The 16,038-nt window shown below is 45.2% G+C and overlaps 1 protein-coding gene across 2 annotated transcripts in view; it reads right to left on the bottom strand.

The window, feature by feature from the left end:
• Nucleotides 1-862: 862 nt before the first annotated feature.
• LOC107376981 (solute carrier family 12 member 6) overlaps nucleotides 863-16,038 on the bottom strand; it is a 29,146-nt gene continuing 13,970 nt past the window's right edge. The window contains exons 6-27 of one of the 2 annotated variants that reach the window (XM_054747441.2): nucleotides 12,391-12,521; nucleotides 12,072-12,298; nucleotides 11,865-11,989; nucleotides 11,618-11,791; nucleotides 11,386-11,550; nucleotides 11,189-11,287; nucleotides 11,026-11,083; nucleotides 10,763-10,937; nucleotides 10,381-10,499; nucleotides 10,209-10,307; nucleotides 10,005-10,124; nucleotides 9,809-9,913; nucleotides 9,556-9,724; nucleotides 9,282-9,477; nucleotides 6,943-7,112; nucleotides 6,728-6,859; nucleotides 6,435-6,542; nucleotides 6,195-6,218; nucleotides 3,310-3,384; nucleotides 2,952-3,181; nucleotides 2,740-2,873; nucleotides 863-1,725 (exon numbers count right to left, since the gene is read on the bottom strand). In XM_054747441.2, the coding sequence (XP_054603416.2) occupies nucleotides 1,634-1,725; nucleotides 2,740-2,873; nucleotides 2,952-3,181; nucleotides 3,310-3,384; nucleotides 6,195-6,218; nucleotides 6,435-6,542; nucleotides 6,728-6,859; nucleotides 6,943-7,112; nucleotides 9,282-9,477; nucleotides 9,556-9,724; nucleotides 9,809-9,913; nucleotides 10,005-10,124; nucleotides 10,209-10,307; nucleotides 10,381-10,499; nucleotides 10,763-10,937; nucleotides 11,026-11,083; nucleotides 11,189-11,287; nucleotides 11,386-11,550; nucleotides 11,618-11,791; nucleotides 11,865-11,989; nucleotides 12,072-12,298; nucleotides 12,391-12,521 (2,927 nt within the window). In that variant the 3' untranslated portion in view covers nucleotides 863-1,633. The remainder of the gene's footprint in view (nucleotides 1,726-2,739; nucleotides 2,874-2,951; nucleotides 3,182-3,309; nucleotides 3,385-6,194; nucleotides 6,219-6,434; nucleotides 6,543-6,727; nucleotides 6,860-6,942; nucleotides 7,113-9,281; nucleotides 9,478-9,555; nucleotides 9,725-9,808; nucleotides 9,914-10,004; nucleotides 10,125-10,208; nucleotides 10,308-10,380; nucleotides 10,500-10,762; nucleotides 10,938-11,025; nucleotides 11,084-11,188; nucleotides 11,288-11,385; nucleotides 11,551-11,617; nucleotides 11,792-11,864; nucleotides 11,990-12,071; nucleotides 12,299-12,390; nucleotides 12,522-16,038) is intronic. The other variant, XM_015946327.3, reaches the window with a different exon arrangement.

The following is a 16,038-nucleotide window of genomic DNA, read 5'->3' as shown; positions in this document are numbered from 1 at the left end:
ATCAAATGACTTACGTAAAAGACCCTAATTTTAAAAACAAGCTAATGAACATTTGTGTATAACTGAAGCAGGATGTCAGCAGGTTTTTTAAGGTGTGCAGTGAGACCCAAGTTTTAGGGCACAAGCTCATTTTATGCAACACTGCCAGTAGATCTTAAGGAGGAATGCCAAATGAATACATTACATTCATACATTTACACACATGCAGTGCACGTGGCCAACACCACTAATGGTCCAGTATCTCCACAATAATTTATTCCCAATTGCTTCTCTATCTGAGGCCTTCACAAGTACCACCAACAATTCTGACATCACATTTATAAAAGTTCTCCACGCTGAATATTTCTAGTCACATGCAGTCCATCACAGGGCTAGTTCTCAGCTTCACGGCCTCTGATCACTTTCATTGCACTGGTTTTAGTTTGGTCATCCAGGAACTGACTTATATCAACAAACCTGGTGCAAAATCGCAGCCCTTTCCTTGCTTTCTATCACATAACAGACACAACTCGGATTCGGAACACAATACAGTTACACCGACATAGACATGTGCCTGTGAGTGAGTGGTTTAATATCTGACTGGAGAACTGGAGCCTGTTTCTGCAGAAACAAAGATAAAATAAAAATTAGACATAAAACAGAATTTTCTCCTGTCTTCACTTATTTGAACATTTTGGAATCACCAAGAATTAATTCAGCTTTTCAATTTTTCAATTTCACTCAGGTAAAGAAACAAAAAATTTAATTTTACATCATTTCTGAATTTCTACCATTACATCTGTTTACTTAAGCTTTTAAACAAATTAATCTTTTTTTTTTACTTAACTGAATATTTTGCATGAATAAGTACAATGTGCACTCTTAAAATGCAGATGTAATTTTTTGATGACTTAGGCCGACACATGAGGAAAACGACTTCATTTCCTCCACTGTGAATTATGAACATGTGTAGGTTGGTGCGGCTATTTTAGGGCATGCAAAATAAAATGTTAAATGATGGACGGACTAATAAAGCAACATTATGGGACATAGTGTTGCTCATTAGAAGCCTTTCTTCCTTTGAAATGAAGCCGCTTTTCCTGTTGGTCGTAGTGGAACAAACTTTATAAATAACAAACAAACACTTTGTTTATTCCAAACATTCAGGCCTCTCTCCCGTTTTCCTCCTAAATACATTCAGTAGAAAAGTCCACCCTGAGTCGTGTCACTGGCATGACTGCACTGATCTGGGATGCTTCGAATCACCTTTTTTAAAAATAAATGGACTGTCTCACTGCTCAGACGCACCTGCTCCAGACACAATGCTGGTCCCATCATCAAAGACCGTCAGATGTCTGACTCTCACACAAACATTTAAACACTCTCACACACAGCTGGTTGCCATGGTAATTTGCTGCTGAATGGTGGAATTGCGTTGGCATATCTTCAGGTAAACATGGAATGAATAGATTTTTATGAGAAACCAGTAAAGATGAAAGAAAAAGAGGTTGCAGTGGGCTGTTGGGCGTGGCGACTGATTCTGCAGCCAATGACGGGCTCTCTTAGTGGGCACGCACCCCTGAACCGCCTCCCTTCACTCACTTCTCCCTGACTGGATGCTCGTGTAACACTGGGCTTCCTGTGTTTGATGCAATCAGGAGTAGATGGTGATGACTTCACTTCCTCCCCCTCTGACCAGCAGGACGCGCTCCAGGCCTTCAGTCAGAACCTCCAGGAACTCCATGTCTGGTTTGTGGGTTAACGAAGAGTCTTCTGTCGTTTGGTGCCATTTATGATGCTAACTTCCGTCCTTAGGGACTTTTCTCTAGTTAGCTTGAACACAAACGTAAAAATATACAAACAGCAGTGAGAAAAGGTACACAGCTAACAGCTTTAGCTGGGAGGTAAATAACAGAACCATCTCACCAGGCTGCAAGTGTCCGAACTGAGTGGTCAAATTTAAAGTGGAAGAGTGTATACGCTTCTCATGATTAAACCCCAGATATAACCATTTTAATTGTAATTTATTTGCTCGCCAACATGCGCTCTAACCCCGGGTTTCCACCGGAGCCGTCAGCAGCACGTTACTGCAGCAGCACGTCTTGCTCGCGTAAGCTGCTGCTTGGCCCTTCCCATGAGACGCGAAGCAGCAGGGGAGCAGCTGTCACCGACCGAGCACGAAGTCACACGAGTGACTTCGTCAGTAAACACAACAACAAGCAGGAGAAAACTACAACATGGTTTGTGTTTTATGTTCTGTCCATTTTATAATCGCCAATACGGACCTGAAAAACAAAGGAGACCGCTAGCTAGGTGATAACTTCTCACGGGGCCGCACAGTTAGTAACTTTTTTTAAAAGTAAAGCAACCGGAAGGCAGTATGTTCTTTATTCTGAAAATCTCGGGAGCTTCTCTCCATTTCCGCGTCCGATTTCCTGTCTTTCCTTCCCCAAAAATGTCGAACTTGACCCGTTTCAGAGGCGTCGCACGTAGAAAATAGAACCGGAGCGTAAAGGCCGCGACATGCTGCTCCTGAGACGCGGCCGACTCGCGCTGCTGACGGCTGCCGATGGCTCTAGTGGAAAAGGTTCTGTTGACCACAGCGGTTCCTATCAGCAGCTATGACGTGCTGCTGCAGTAACGTGCTGCTGACGGCTCCTGTGGAGAGCCGGGGTAATTGTGACCTGGCTAGAGGTTTGGGGTCCCATCCAAACTTTTCTGAACGTGTGTTGTGATTGTGAGGACGGGTCATAAGGATACAGTTCTCGTCTCCTTCTGTGTTCTTTGGGGGTCCAGGCATGTTGAGCAGGACGAGCCGGGCTTCGTGGGACTTAGCAACGATGACTTCATTGAGTTTGACGGCTGTGTGCATCCTCCTGACGTTGGACTGGTCCCTGCAGGAAGACAAGACAAATCCTTAAATGTCCTTCAGAAACAACAAAGAGAGGGTGTGATGGGGGAGGGGGGCTCACGGTCTGATGCTCAGCATGTCTCTGAAGCCTTCAGGTGTGGAGCAGCCCGACTGTGTGCTTCTGTGGTGAGCGGTCTTCTCTTTGGTCCAGGTCATCTGTACACGCCGCTGGTGCTCCGAGCTGCTGCCGCTCGCCGCTCGGTCTCGCTCTCCTCCGTCCGTGTCGTCTTCGTCGTCTGACCCGATGCTGGTCAGACGCAGCATGGAGTTGCGGTCCTTCACCAACTGGGCCTGGATCAGACACAGACAGGCTTCCTCTCATTTCACCTCCACTTCTACCTGCTTTTGGTTCCGACTCTGCTCCATGGCTCGCTCCTTTAGTACAACCTCCTGACTCTTACTCTCATCGGTCAGTCTACTTGTACCTGTCTGTCTCCTTTGATGCTGTTTGATGGGAGGACTCCGATACTCCTGAACCTGGGGGAGGGATACACCTAAAGACGACACACACTCACCTACGCTACTGAAAACACAACTAAACGCTGCATCGACTGTGGAGCAGAAACACAGCTAAGAGCTGGAAATCCTAAAATAATCTAACAGAAAGCCTCGGAGCTTCAGCTGGATGAGCAAGAACACTAGAGATTATTTCTGTAGCCCACACCGCAGCTGTTCTCTAAAGCCAGGAACTTAGAGAACAGTAAGAAAACAGCCCGTCTGACTCCGATTAAATCATCCAAAGATTACACCAGCTCTCAGGCCTACGACCCACGAGTAAAGGGACAGTCTGGCCATTTTAAGCATGTTTCTGTGTAAAAATGATAAATAATAATTAACGTCATACCCAATGAGATGCTTCCTGAACACAGAAATTGGAGGCATCCTACAGGACTGATGAGCTAACAGCTAGTCCAAGCACAGCTTAAAACAACTCCAATGGTTCACACCATTTTATAAACTGCTTAATAAACCCTCGAGACAAAATTAAGCCTCATTTACAGGAAACTACAACTGCTGCATGGCTTATATTAAATAAATGGGCGTGGAACAGTGACAGGAAGTTCATCTTTGATTTAAAGTCCAAACAAAAGAGGAAAGTTCAGAATGAATCACTTAAGAAGCAGTTCATATAGCGACACAAAAACGAGCCTCACACTGAAAATTAGCGTTGGTTTAAACTGGTAGTCGTGTAAAAATAATCAGCTAATTAGCTCAAACATTCAACGACACGTTTTGCTTTTCTCTCTTATTTGAGGATTTTTTTATAATAATGAATGTCGTTTGAATTTGCTGCTTTTGCTAATGTGCAGAGAATAAATTTGACATCATTCTATAATTCGGCTGTTTCACAAAATGACATTTTATTAAGATAGTTATATTTAGTTTACTTAGTTTTATCCTTTAATGAATGGGACACAGTCTAGGTCAAGAACATTTGACAGCCATTTCCATCCTACCTTCTCAGTGGCTGTTACGTGCAAAAAGCTTTTGCTGGCAGTTTCTATAGCTGTTTTCTTTTCCAGGTTCAAGTTGCCTGATACACTGAGGTGAAACTTCCCTTTTTGTCGGTGATTGGCTGCTGTGTACCTGGTTGCCCAATCAGCTGTGGAGCGTGCCTTTAAATAGCCTACACCTAGTGGACACGGTGGCCATTTTGTTCTGATCCTGCCTTTGAGCCCAGAGCTTTTTTGTCCCTGCTCTTTAGTTGTGAAGTTGAAGCTGAAGTCCTTTTAAAGCTGGTTGCCAGGTATGTGGTGGGAAGGTTGTGGACCAGGTAAGATGGGGTACCCTGTACATCTGCACACGTAGTATCTGGATGTCTAAAAACACTAGGTAAGCGTGGGTAGTACCTCCCTTGTACTGGTTTTAGAACGCCATTTTTGTAGATAAGTTAGGTTTTTCTTTCTCTTTTTTTTCTCGCAAGGTTAAGAGTTCAGTTAGGGTGTGTTTTGTTTTATTTATTTCATTTATTTGGTCAACCCACAGGTCCCTTCTTTTCCCCCACATTTCTTTTTTATTATCTTCAGCAAATAAACTTTTTGCTCTTAAGCAGAACGGCCTCCTCCATTATTGTGACTGTCATGTTGCTTCCCCCACACCCTAGACTGGGGGGGAATGTAACAGTGGCCTAGTGGTGGAGTGTCCGCGCTAGGATGGGGAGACCGAAGTTCAAATTCCAGTTGGGTCATACCAAAGACTCTAGAAATGGGACCCAGTGCCTCCCTGTTTGACATTCAGCTTAAGGGGTTGAGGGGTTAAATAACCAGATAGTTCCAGAGACCATGCTGCAGCTCATCGCCCCCCACGGGGATGGGTCAAATGTAGAGATGAATTTCTCCAGTGTGTGATGACTAACGGGACTTTAAAGCATTTTATTCTGATTGTTATGTCTGATTAAGTAGGCTAGCTTCATTTATTTACAAAAAAAGGAGAAAACAATTTAAATTTGCGATATGATATTTTTGGACCGATAACCGATATTTGCAGATACTGATATACGGACATTAATGCTTCTAAAATCAGAAGATTTTATATAGAATGAAAATTATTAAAGCTGAATTTACATTATTATGTACACACAACACACACATTTACGGTTCTGAGATGATTTCATTCACTGTCACATGACTAAACGATTACACATCACCCCCCTCACCCTCTGAATCAGGCAAACAAATGGAGACGAGATGGAAAAAATATCGGTTGTTAATATTGACCCGGTTTTATTTATCGAACCGATACCGATATGTTAAAAAATGACTCACGTCGGCCGATGCCGATATAGATGCCGCTATATTGTCCATCCCTAATTTAAATGCTGAGTAGTGGGATAAGAAACAAGAGAAACTAGCTGTTAGCTCATCAGTCCTGTAGGATGTGGACAGGGGGGCATTCCAGAAAGCGAGTTTATCAGAGATCTCCTGATAAATCCCTGCTTGACAAAGTGAGAAGGGTTTCAGGCAAGCCACGTTTGTAGAACTGATTTAGGGGCGGTTACACCGGGATTCTCAAAAGAAAACCAGGTTTTGGGAAAATGTTGCTTTCAGGAATACTCCCTTCTGCATTCAGATAGTAATTATTTATGGTTTTAAACGGAAACACTCTCCAGAATCACTTTAATTGAATCAGACGTTTTATAGACTTTGACCTGCCTCAGAACGACCCAGCAGAAACCAGTGGGCGTGTCACGCTTTCTGCCTCAACTAAGCCGGGTAAAGATGGTTTCCTCCACCTCTCCTCTCAGCAACATCTAGTCAGCTCTACGAACAGCTGCTGCTTTACTAAACTGAGTCATGTGACTTACATCATCAAAACTCCAGCGAACCCTCTGAGGAGAACAGCAGCAAAAAGAGATGAGACAAAGGTTTACGTCGTCTGTGGTTATCAAAGCGTCACGACCTCTTACCAACTCACGTCTACCATCAGATCTAGTTAACACTAGGCTCCAGGAAGATGATGCTCATCCCCGCTGTTTAATACAGATGTCTACAGACTAAACAATCCCGTGTCATAACATCGGTGTTGCTTCTGGACATAAACCCACCTCTTTTTCCCGATCAGACTTGGACAGCCTCATCTGTCGGAGCATCTGGGATCGCTGCTCCATCATAAGAGTCCTCTCATAGGTGTAGGCGCTGATGTCACTGTTATGCTGCAGAGGACACATGGTCCCAGATTATATCCTTACTGTTCAATAATTCAGCTATAAATCCACAATCATCTGCTGGCTAATTTAATTTAATATAATCCTAGCAGAGATTCCCCTCATCAGATTAAAGTAAAGTCTTGTTTATAATCACGTGAAAGTCAGATGAGTTTAAGTGTGATGCAGCGTACCATCTCCACCACTTCCACCTCGGCCTCGATGCGTAGGTGATACAAGAAGGTTGCCAGATCCTTCTTCATCTGAATAGAATTATCCTCCAATTGGGCCACAGTGAAGATCCTCATTCCACACTTACGCCACACCTGAGAAACGAGGACGGAGACAAAATGGATCTCTGAACTCTGACGGACCGTTCACGCTCCGATAGAACACACAAGTCCTCTACCTTGTGCTGGCGAAGTAGGAACGGCAGGAGCATCAGCATCCCGCCATCGTGGACGATCCACCACACGTCGATGTAGCCTTCTGTGCAAGGCTCGCTGTTACTGGGGAACAGGGAGATGTTTTTGGGCACCAGCAAGGCCAGGTGGGCCGCTGTGGTCACCCGTACCGTGTCTGGAGAGGGCAGAGGGGCGGAGTTACCTGCTACATCGTTACAAAAAGGATCTGAAAAGGTTTTCACCACTGTTACTTTTACCAGTAACTAGTATTTTTATATAAGGTGTAACGTGAGGAAATATGGGTTTTCTGTGCAAAAGGTCATTTGACTCGGCTGGGTCAAAGCTGGGTCGCTGAGAACTTTCACTCACAGATTAAGACCTGAACGCCAGCGAGTCTGGGAGGAAACCATAACATCTGCCACCTGCAGCTTAGTGCCAGAAGATGTTGTTCCCACAGAAGATGTTGTTCCCATAAATGTAGTCATAACAAGTCTTAAAACTTCCTTTCTTTATTTTAATGTTAAAGACTAATCGTTATCATTTTGCTCATTATAAATGTGTTTAATCAAATGAATGATTCTTATGCTTTGGGTAATTATAATGGATTAATGAATCCATACTTAATTAGATAATGTTTGAGGATGTTTGTTAGCGACCTTCACACACACACTCAAGCACACACACACTCAAACACACCCACACACAGATTCTCACAGTAAACTCCAAAACACATTTGCTGACGCACACGTTTGCTTTGAGAAGAGAAAGGTTTTTGGTAAGTTTCAGTCTTATGATACCAGTTCGTGCTTGACAACGAAAGAGAGACGACCTGAATAAACGCTAAAGGGGGGACAGAGCCGGTCGGCTCGTTTCTCCCCCCCCCCCCCCCCCCACGCTGTTCCTGCCAAGCCAGACAGAATAGCTGAATCGCACCTTCTAACGCAGGCTCATCCCGAGTCTTTTGATTTCTGAGTGAACTAAACTTAACAAACGCATCGACAAAACGCTTTTCCATCGACGTGTACCGAGGGCATCTCTGGACCGGGCCGCGGACACCTCCGTTTCCTCTGCCAGCCGCTGGTGTCACCTGGATGAACATCCTCTGGCGTCCCGGATCCAATAGAGGGTCCGATTTTCGGTGAGACAGAACACGGCAGATAGCGTTTTGATGCATCTTTTCCAACTAAACCTAAGTTTATTCAAACCATCACTTTTCACTCAGACACCTGTTTCTTCCTGAAGCAAAATCAGATGCACACACGCATTCATCTCACCTCATGTTCAATTCTCACTACACTTTGCACACACGCATCCAAAATCACATCATATCACTCTCAACCTTCAGCACCTCCAACACAAGGTCTATTTTGAGCAAGTTTACAATATTAACTGTTAAAGATTGTCCCACAAAGTTGCCAATGTTGATTGTTATTTCCTGTTTGTCAATTTCAAAATCATTAGTTTAATTTGAAGAATTAAAACTTTTAATTGTCAGCTGATTTCTTCATTGAACTGAAACACAGACACACGGATATTATCGACAGTTTATCGATGAAAACAACCTTTGAGTCTTCTTAAAACTATACAATTTGGTTATTAATTTAATAAAATTAATATCACAAATTATCATGTAGAATGGTTCCTCTTTCATAAAAGAGCATAAACCAAAACGCTACAAAGGTAACTTGTTATTGTTACTCTAGAGAACTTTCCTAGCCGCCTGTGCCAACGGTGGGTTTTGATTTCAACATCGTCCCTTCAAACCTGCCGAGTAAATTTTGCAAGGCGCTGGTAAACCACAAGCTGCTGCCATCGTGTTTCCACCAGTCTGTCCCCTTTCATGTCCAGGCAGCACGCTGGACAGCTACGATCCTGCCATTTAATTATTCAGGCTTAAATAAAATGGTGTTTGAGTTTATATTATATATAGGGCTGCAGTTATTGAATATTTTAGTATTGGAATTTCTATCCAATCCTCCATCGATTAATCGAATATTTTATTTGACTCCGTTTGTGGTCTGCTGCTAAACAACAAAACTATAAAAGCATCAATAATATGTATTAAGTTGGTGTTGTCTGGTTCCCTCTCTCCCATCTGATATTTATAGTAATGGAACTAAATCAGACTTTCATTAACGTGATGATTAATGTCACTCTAGCACGAAACTGACGAAGGAAGTTACATCGCTAAGAAAGTTCTTTTGAAAAGTAACTATTTTTACCAGTAATTTATTACTTGTCAGCATAACTAATCAAAGAAACCGAGTTACTTTTTGAATAGGGTAACTAGTACCTGTAACTAGTTACTTTTGTCAGCAAGCAGCACAGACTGATTAGGACTCACTGATGAAGGTCTTCCAGGCCTGCGGGTCCTCGCTCTGCCTCCAGGCGTGAGGCCAGCCCATCACCACTGTGTTGGGCTTCATCCCTCCCAGACCGCTGGACTGGATCATGTGACTGATTCCCTCTCGTGGTTTCTGAGCCACGATGCACTGAACGAAGCCCTTCACCCGCTCCTTATCCATCAGGTGCTTCAGAGTCTGGGACAGGACAAACACGAGTTACAATAAGAGCATCACAGCGTCCTGACGAACATCTGAAGATGTCTAATGAGGAACCTGCTCAGCGGCGAGGGCCTCCCCGTAGCTCTGCAGGAAGTTGCCCGGCACAACCGTGCCAACGATGGTCAAGCCCTTTCCTGCCTTCAGCTGGCTGGCGAACGTCAGCAGGCGAGGAGACTTGACGTGGGCGTCTTCATCCAGTTTTAGTAACACCAGCACTTGGGGCCTCAAGGACAAAGAGGGACATGAAACCGAGGAGGACGAGACACACACACTGCTGAGAAAACGGAAAACGCGGAAGCTTTCTTACCTCCAGTTCTTAGTGTGTGGTGGTCCTTCCTCTAATCTCAGGAGGGCGTAACGAGCAGCGCTGAGCGACAGACCACGAATCCCATCCCCCCACTCCTTCTCGGCCCTGATCCACGTAAACGCACACATTAAAACCTGCTTTAAACTCACACACACTGAACACTCTACAGCTGTGACAAATCTCCATGGCAACACACCCGTTATACTCGATGTATTTGTAGATCATTCCAGCGATCACCATGGCAAAGATGGCGTAGTACCAGGAAGAGATAAACATGAGAGCCAAGCAGATTGTCATCCCCAAAAACGACAGCGCCCTGGAAAGATGAGAGCCACAGGTTTACATGGGCGCGCGTGTGTGTGTGTGTGTGTGTGCTTTTGCGTGTGTGATGCGTTTGCACCAGTGGTAGTAGGAGAAACGAGGCCTCCAGTTGGGCGTTCTGAGGAGGGTCTGCAGGGCACAGGCCAGGTTCACAAACAGGTAGCACATTAAAAAAAACCTGAAAAGGACAGGAGAAACCATCAGAGCTGAAGCTCAGCAGACACTTTCAGACTTCAGGAGCTGCAGCTCACATCGTCAGGATGGGAGCAACCATGTCCAGAGAGGCGATTAGGATCCCGAGCTCAGCTATCAGTGCCGTTAGCAGCAGAGCCCAGGTGGGCTCCCCGTTAGCTTTCCCGTGACCAAACACCTGACAGAAACACACAGAGAAGTCAGACTCTCATGATTTATGCTGAAGGTTAATGAGCATTTAGGAACTACTGCTTCTTCAGCAGAATGCTGCTGGTCTGTTCACTGCCTACAGTCTCAGGTTCTTAGCTACAGGGCTTCTTCTCCCAGTCATCAACAGAAATGCCCCAAAGGTCAGGTGTAGACGGTTTATAAGACGAGAAAGAAGCTTAACACTTAGTGAAGAACACATCCTTTAACTAATTGAGACCCAAACTAGCTAACCCTGAGGAAAGGGATGATGTTGTCCTTTGCGATGGCCTGAAGGAGCCGCGGTGCACCAGTCAGTGACTGCAGACCTGCACCACACGTGGAGAAGAAGGAGCCGATCACAATGACCCACGGGGACGGCCATGCCAGCGTCCCCACCACCAGGTTGCCTTTCACCGAGTCTCCAAACCTGCAAGAATCAGAGGCTTTAGACGTTTCCACTAAACCGCAGCCTTCTGTCTCAAACAGGACACACACGGACACACGGATGCACTGACTTGTCTCTGAGGACAACCCCGTCGATGCAGGCTCCAAACAGGACCACGCTGCTCAGGTCTGGAAGGACGGAGCTCAGGAAACACGCACAGACAAACACGGACTAGAGAGGTGAAATCAGCTCATTTAAAGTTTTACTGTGTTAAATCCGGACTTGTAGGATACAGACGATGGAGGTGGTGAGGATAGCCAGGATGGTCCCGATGGGAATGGAGCGCTGAGCATCTTTTAAATCCCCAGAGCGATTAGACCCAGCCATGATTCCTGACAGAGAGACAGCACGTCAGTTCATATAACCACAGATGTTTTTATGACTACATGTGAGTGAGTGAAGAGGATTAGAGCTCATAACCATCCTGAACCTGTGACTGACGGGAAGAAGATGCCAACCAGCATGGTGAAGGAGGTCGTGATGTCAGCGAACACATATGGATGCTTGGTGGACGCGGGATGAGCCTCATGGGAGGACTGCAGGGAGCTCTTCTCGATCACGTCGCCTTTACTGAGGTAGGAGCTCCACAGGTTCTCTGTCGGAACAAAGCTCCGTCAGACCCACGTTCCTGCGCAGCGCCGACTTAAAGGTGAGCTCCGTACCTGTGATGATCCCGCTGGCCAGACCAGGGATCCCGTTTATCACTGATAAATTGTTGGAGGTGAAATACTCGTCGCAGGAGGCGTTGAGTTCTGGGCTCTGGCAGAAATGTCCCCACAGAAACGTGGTCTTCTCCACCACCGTGGGGCTGTGGGTAGGGGGGGCTGTGCTGTTCTCTAAGGAGAGGAACAGCGCTCGTTAGGAAGGACGAACATACTTCACGATTCCTGATTATAACCAGAAACCCACCGTAGGAGGCCGTGGCGTTGCTGTAGATGCTCTCAGCTGCGTCACTGACCTGCAGGACGGTTTTCCTACACTGGTTGTCCACAACGTCGTGGCCGTTGATGGTTCGATTTCCCAGCATGCACACGCTGTGGATCAGAACCAATCATCAAGTCAGAACAAAGAACTGAAGCACCGATCCTCATCGTAGCTATAGAAACACGCGCTCACGGGAAATCAGGCTCTTTGAAGGTGGACACCAGCGCTCCGGCGTAGATGGAAATGATGGAGATGATGACACACGCCAAGAAGATGGAGGCCAGCTTGTTGACATATTTAACCCCCACAAAGACCAGCAGGGACATCAGGAGGAGGAAGATGCTGCCGTAGATCCGCATGTTATTCAACATGGCCGCCCCATCGCCTTTAAAAATGGCAGCGTCGGGTACAATGTACATCTGGAGGAGAAACCAGCAGACATGAGGTCATTCATCCAAAACGTAAAAACCTCAGAGGACCTGAACACACCAGACAAAACGCTCAGACCCACCAGCAGGATCTCGATGGCTCCCAGGATGTACATGGCTCCGGCAAAGGTGGTGCCCAGGTAGAAGCACAGCCCCACCGCCCCTCCGAACTCGGGACCCAGAGAGCGACTGATCATGAAGTAGGAGCCTCCAGCTGGAGAGGAATGGGAGGGGGGGAGAAGAGGAGGGAAGAGAGGAACAAAGAACATGTGATGGGACAAAGAGAGAAAGTGGGTGGGTGGTTAGTATTATGATGATATTGGGAGGTGAAGAAGAGAGTTGATGAGAGAAGTCACACACTGTCTCTCTACAGGAAATGCTGGAGGAAGAGCCAACTGTCTGTAAATGAGACATGGCTGCTTGTGTCTCAGAGGTGAGCTCAGATTTAACCTAAATGTGTTTCAGCCTGGTTACCATGTGTTAGCTCACACAATCAGCTGTCCCAGTGAGCTAACCCAGCTTTAACCTGGAAGAAAACAGAGGATCACATCTAAGATTTAACCTGCTGAGAGATCAAATGTCAGTGTCTGATTCCTATTAAAAAACCTACCGACATGTTCTTATAGGAGAGAATGAGGTGAGCTTTCTGGTGAATCACTAAAATGAAAGTAAGTCAGGGAGGAAAAACCAGATCATCTAACAAACACTGAAGGAGACAAACAAAGAGGTCTGGTGGGTTAGAAATGTGGTGGCTCATAACTTCCTGGTGAGGAAGGTCTTGGAGTTCATTACCCTCCATCACCAGGTGAGGAGGCAGCGTGTGATGTCATCATTATGGTACAACCCCAGCACATATAGTCCCATTCCTCTGATCTATCCCACCTACAGAGCAGCAGCTCAGCTACACATGTGGGTTCACATCTTAGCAGACTGACATCCAAAACCAGAGAATCTCTAAAAGGTGCCGACGCAGCTGCATCGGTTCTGTCATCATCAGGGCTTCGCTCAAATGTTTGAAAGCATAAACTGTTGACAGAAGTATAAAGAAAACTTTGATCAGTAAAAACACTAAAGCTGCTGCTAGTGGATCACCATGGTAACCACACAGCTGTCTCTCACTCCTTGACAACAAGCCTGATGAGGAGCCAACTAAAAAGTCAGCCTGGGAAACGCCGCTGCTGTGTGAAAACACCCTGAAGTCTTTACTGATCAGTCGTGAGATTTTTTTAATTTCTACGCTGTTTTATGTGTGAAATACGACTAACTATACTGTAAATACTCTTCACATCCAGTTTGGAGGATGACACGTGGAGCTAACATAGCTCTCTGCACACTGAGGATTTGAGAGAAAACCATAAATCCCACAATAGGAAAACACACAGAGGGAAAGACTAAAAAGTGTTTGTTACAGTTCGACATTAAAAACATTTCCAACAATAACAAGAACCTACTGGGATTGTTGGAATAAGCCAATAAAATACCTCAAATTCTAAAACATGTAAAGTCCCACTTGCTGAGACCTGTTTAAACTTTGCCTGATGTTTCTGCCTGAGCTGCAGAGCTCCATACTGGGAGGGGTTTTCTCACTGGTTTCTCCAGAACCCCATGGTTGTCTACAGGACATGTCTCTGTTGTTGTCTGAAATGTGCTCAATATACCACAACCAAGTTACAGAGCACTACTCCCCATTGAACGGATCACTCTGATGTATAACTTACATTGAGGGTGTGAGAAAACAAAAATCACAGCAGTTCTTCTTTGCTTTGGCACTTCTAATAAAGACGTTCTCTCACAGGTCTGGGATGTCTTGTGGAACAAACAACAACAAACCCCGAATTAAAGCCAAAACAAACCATCTTTTGAACTTAATGCAGACTTCAGTGCAAAACAAAATAAAAAAAGACTATGAAATTAAACCAACCAATGGACTTGGACAGAAAATGACAGCAGCAGAATAACCTGGACCAACGAGTTTACTAACTAAACAGCCGCTTTAGCCAAACCTGACCTCAGATCTGATCTAACTCCACGAGTCAGCCAGCTAAGTCACTGGGTCAGAAAGGAACTGAAAAAGCTGCATCAAAGAACCAGATAAACCCTAAAATCCCGAATCAGATGGCCAAAAGCTGCACCTGCTAAGTGTCTGAGCTCTGAAAAACCTCAGCTACTCACAGTGCCCAAAAAGGAGAGTACATCCACCTTAGACAGCAAAACTGTATGGACAGCAACACAGGAGTTCCTCAGGGTGGAGTACTTGTTCCTCTAACTTTTTTTCCACCACTTGCAGAGATTTTTGGATGACTTGGCAGAAGAGGCGAATGTGAAACCAACAAGAAGTACAGAAGTGGTTTGAGAGGAACTACAATGAGATATAAAAACTTTAAGAAAAAAAAAAGATTGAGCAAATTTTTTACATTTCTTCTACCCGCAACTGATGAATAATTTTCAGCATTCAAAAGTGACTAGGCAGTGTTGGCTTGCTTTAGCACCCCCTAGTGTTTGTTTGAAGAGCCGAAAGCAAATCCTCTCTCATTGCTGTGCGTTCATCTTTTTAACACCTTTATCGAACTGGTCAAATGTCTCCCCAGCCTTCATTAGTGTCTACAGGAGTGATTCATCACTAAATTAAACAATCAGCTGTGTTAATGATCTAAAACACACAGGAAACTGACTAAATGATAAATGACCCACACTTGTATAGCGCCTCTCAGAGTAAGGACTCCAAAGCGCTTTACACTACAATGTATCATTCATCCATTCACACACATTCACACACTGGTGGGGATGAGTTACGATGTAGCCACAGCTGCCCTGGGGCGCACTGACGGAGGTGAGGCTGCCGAGCACAGGCGCCACCGGACCCTCCGGCCACCACCAGCAGGCAAGGGGGGTTAAGTGTCTTGCCCAAGAACACAACAGCAGAATTCTCTGTCCCGAGCCGGGATCAAACCTGAAACCTTCCGATTACTGGACAACATGAGGAGGACCCGCTGGACAACCCGCTCAACCTGTTGAGCTACTGCTGCCCCAACTACAAAATCAGGTATTATTGCTCCATTTTCTCCAAGTCCCAACTGAATGGTCTGCCAGGCTGAAGTTGCTTGCAAGTGGAATATTCCGGCCACAGGGGCAATAGAGGCTGGGTGGCTTTTCATTACCCCTGTAAAGGGTTGTTTTAGCACATACCGGCTTTAGAAAATTATTTTAAGATATAAAAAAGTTATAAAGTTTATGTTTAAACTACATTTCAGAAGAACACTAGTTTCCTAGCCTAGAAATCTAAACAAACCATGGCGTTATCAAAAGGTCTGGCTCTGCAGGTCGGTCTAGCCACACTCAAGCCCCCACAATGCTGCTCAAAAACTGAGCCCAACCCGGAAGTACCACAAATTGCAGTTCCACCCTCATCCGCTGGGGGCTGGTGTCAGAAGCGAGCAAATCCTCATTGACTCCCATGTTTAAAATACCAATTTCACAGCAGAAATAAACATGTTTACAGCCTGGTACCAAAACATGTTTTAGGTTTAAATGATCTAGTTTACACTCATGACAACTCTGAGGGGGGTGCATTTTTTTTCTCACTCTTCTGTTTAAATGTATTAAAAGCCTAAAATTCTGTATAAATAATGAGCATCCGACCCACGTGACCACAGAGCTAGCTCCGGGGAAAGGCCTCAGTCTGAAAATTGTTCCGCCATTTTCAGTCTCTCAACTTAGACCATTAGTTGTAG

The sequence above is a fragment of the Nothobranchius furzeri genome, chromosome 2 (genome assembly GCF_043380555.1).
Source record: "Nothobranchius furzeri strain GRZ-AD chromosome 2, NfurGRZ-RIMD1, whole genome shotgun sequence".
Lineage (NCBI taxonomy): Eukaryota > Metazoa > Chordata > Actinopteri > Cyprinodontiformes > Nothobranchiidae > Nothobranchius > Nothobranchius furzeri.
This window is presented reverse-complemented; position numbering and strand designations above follow the sequence as displayed.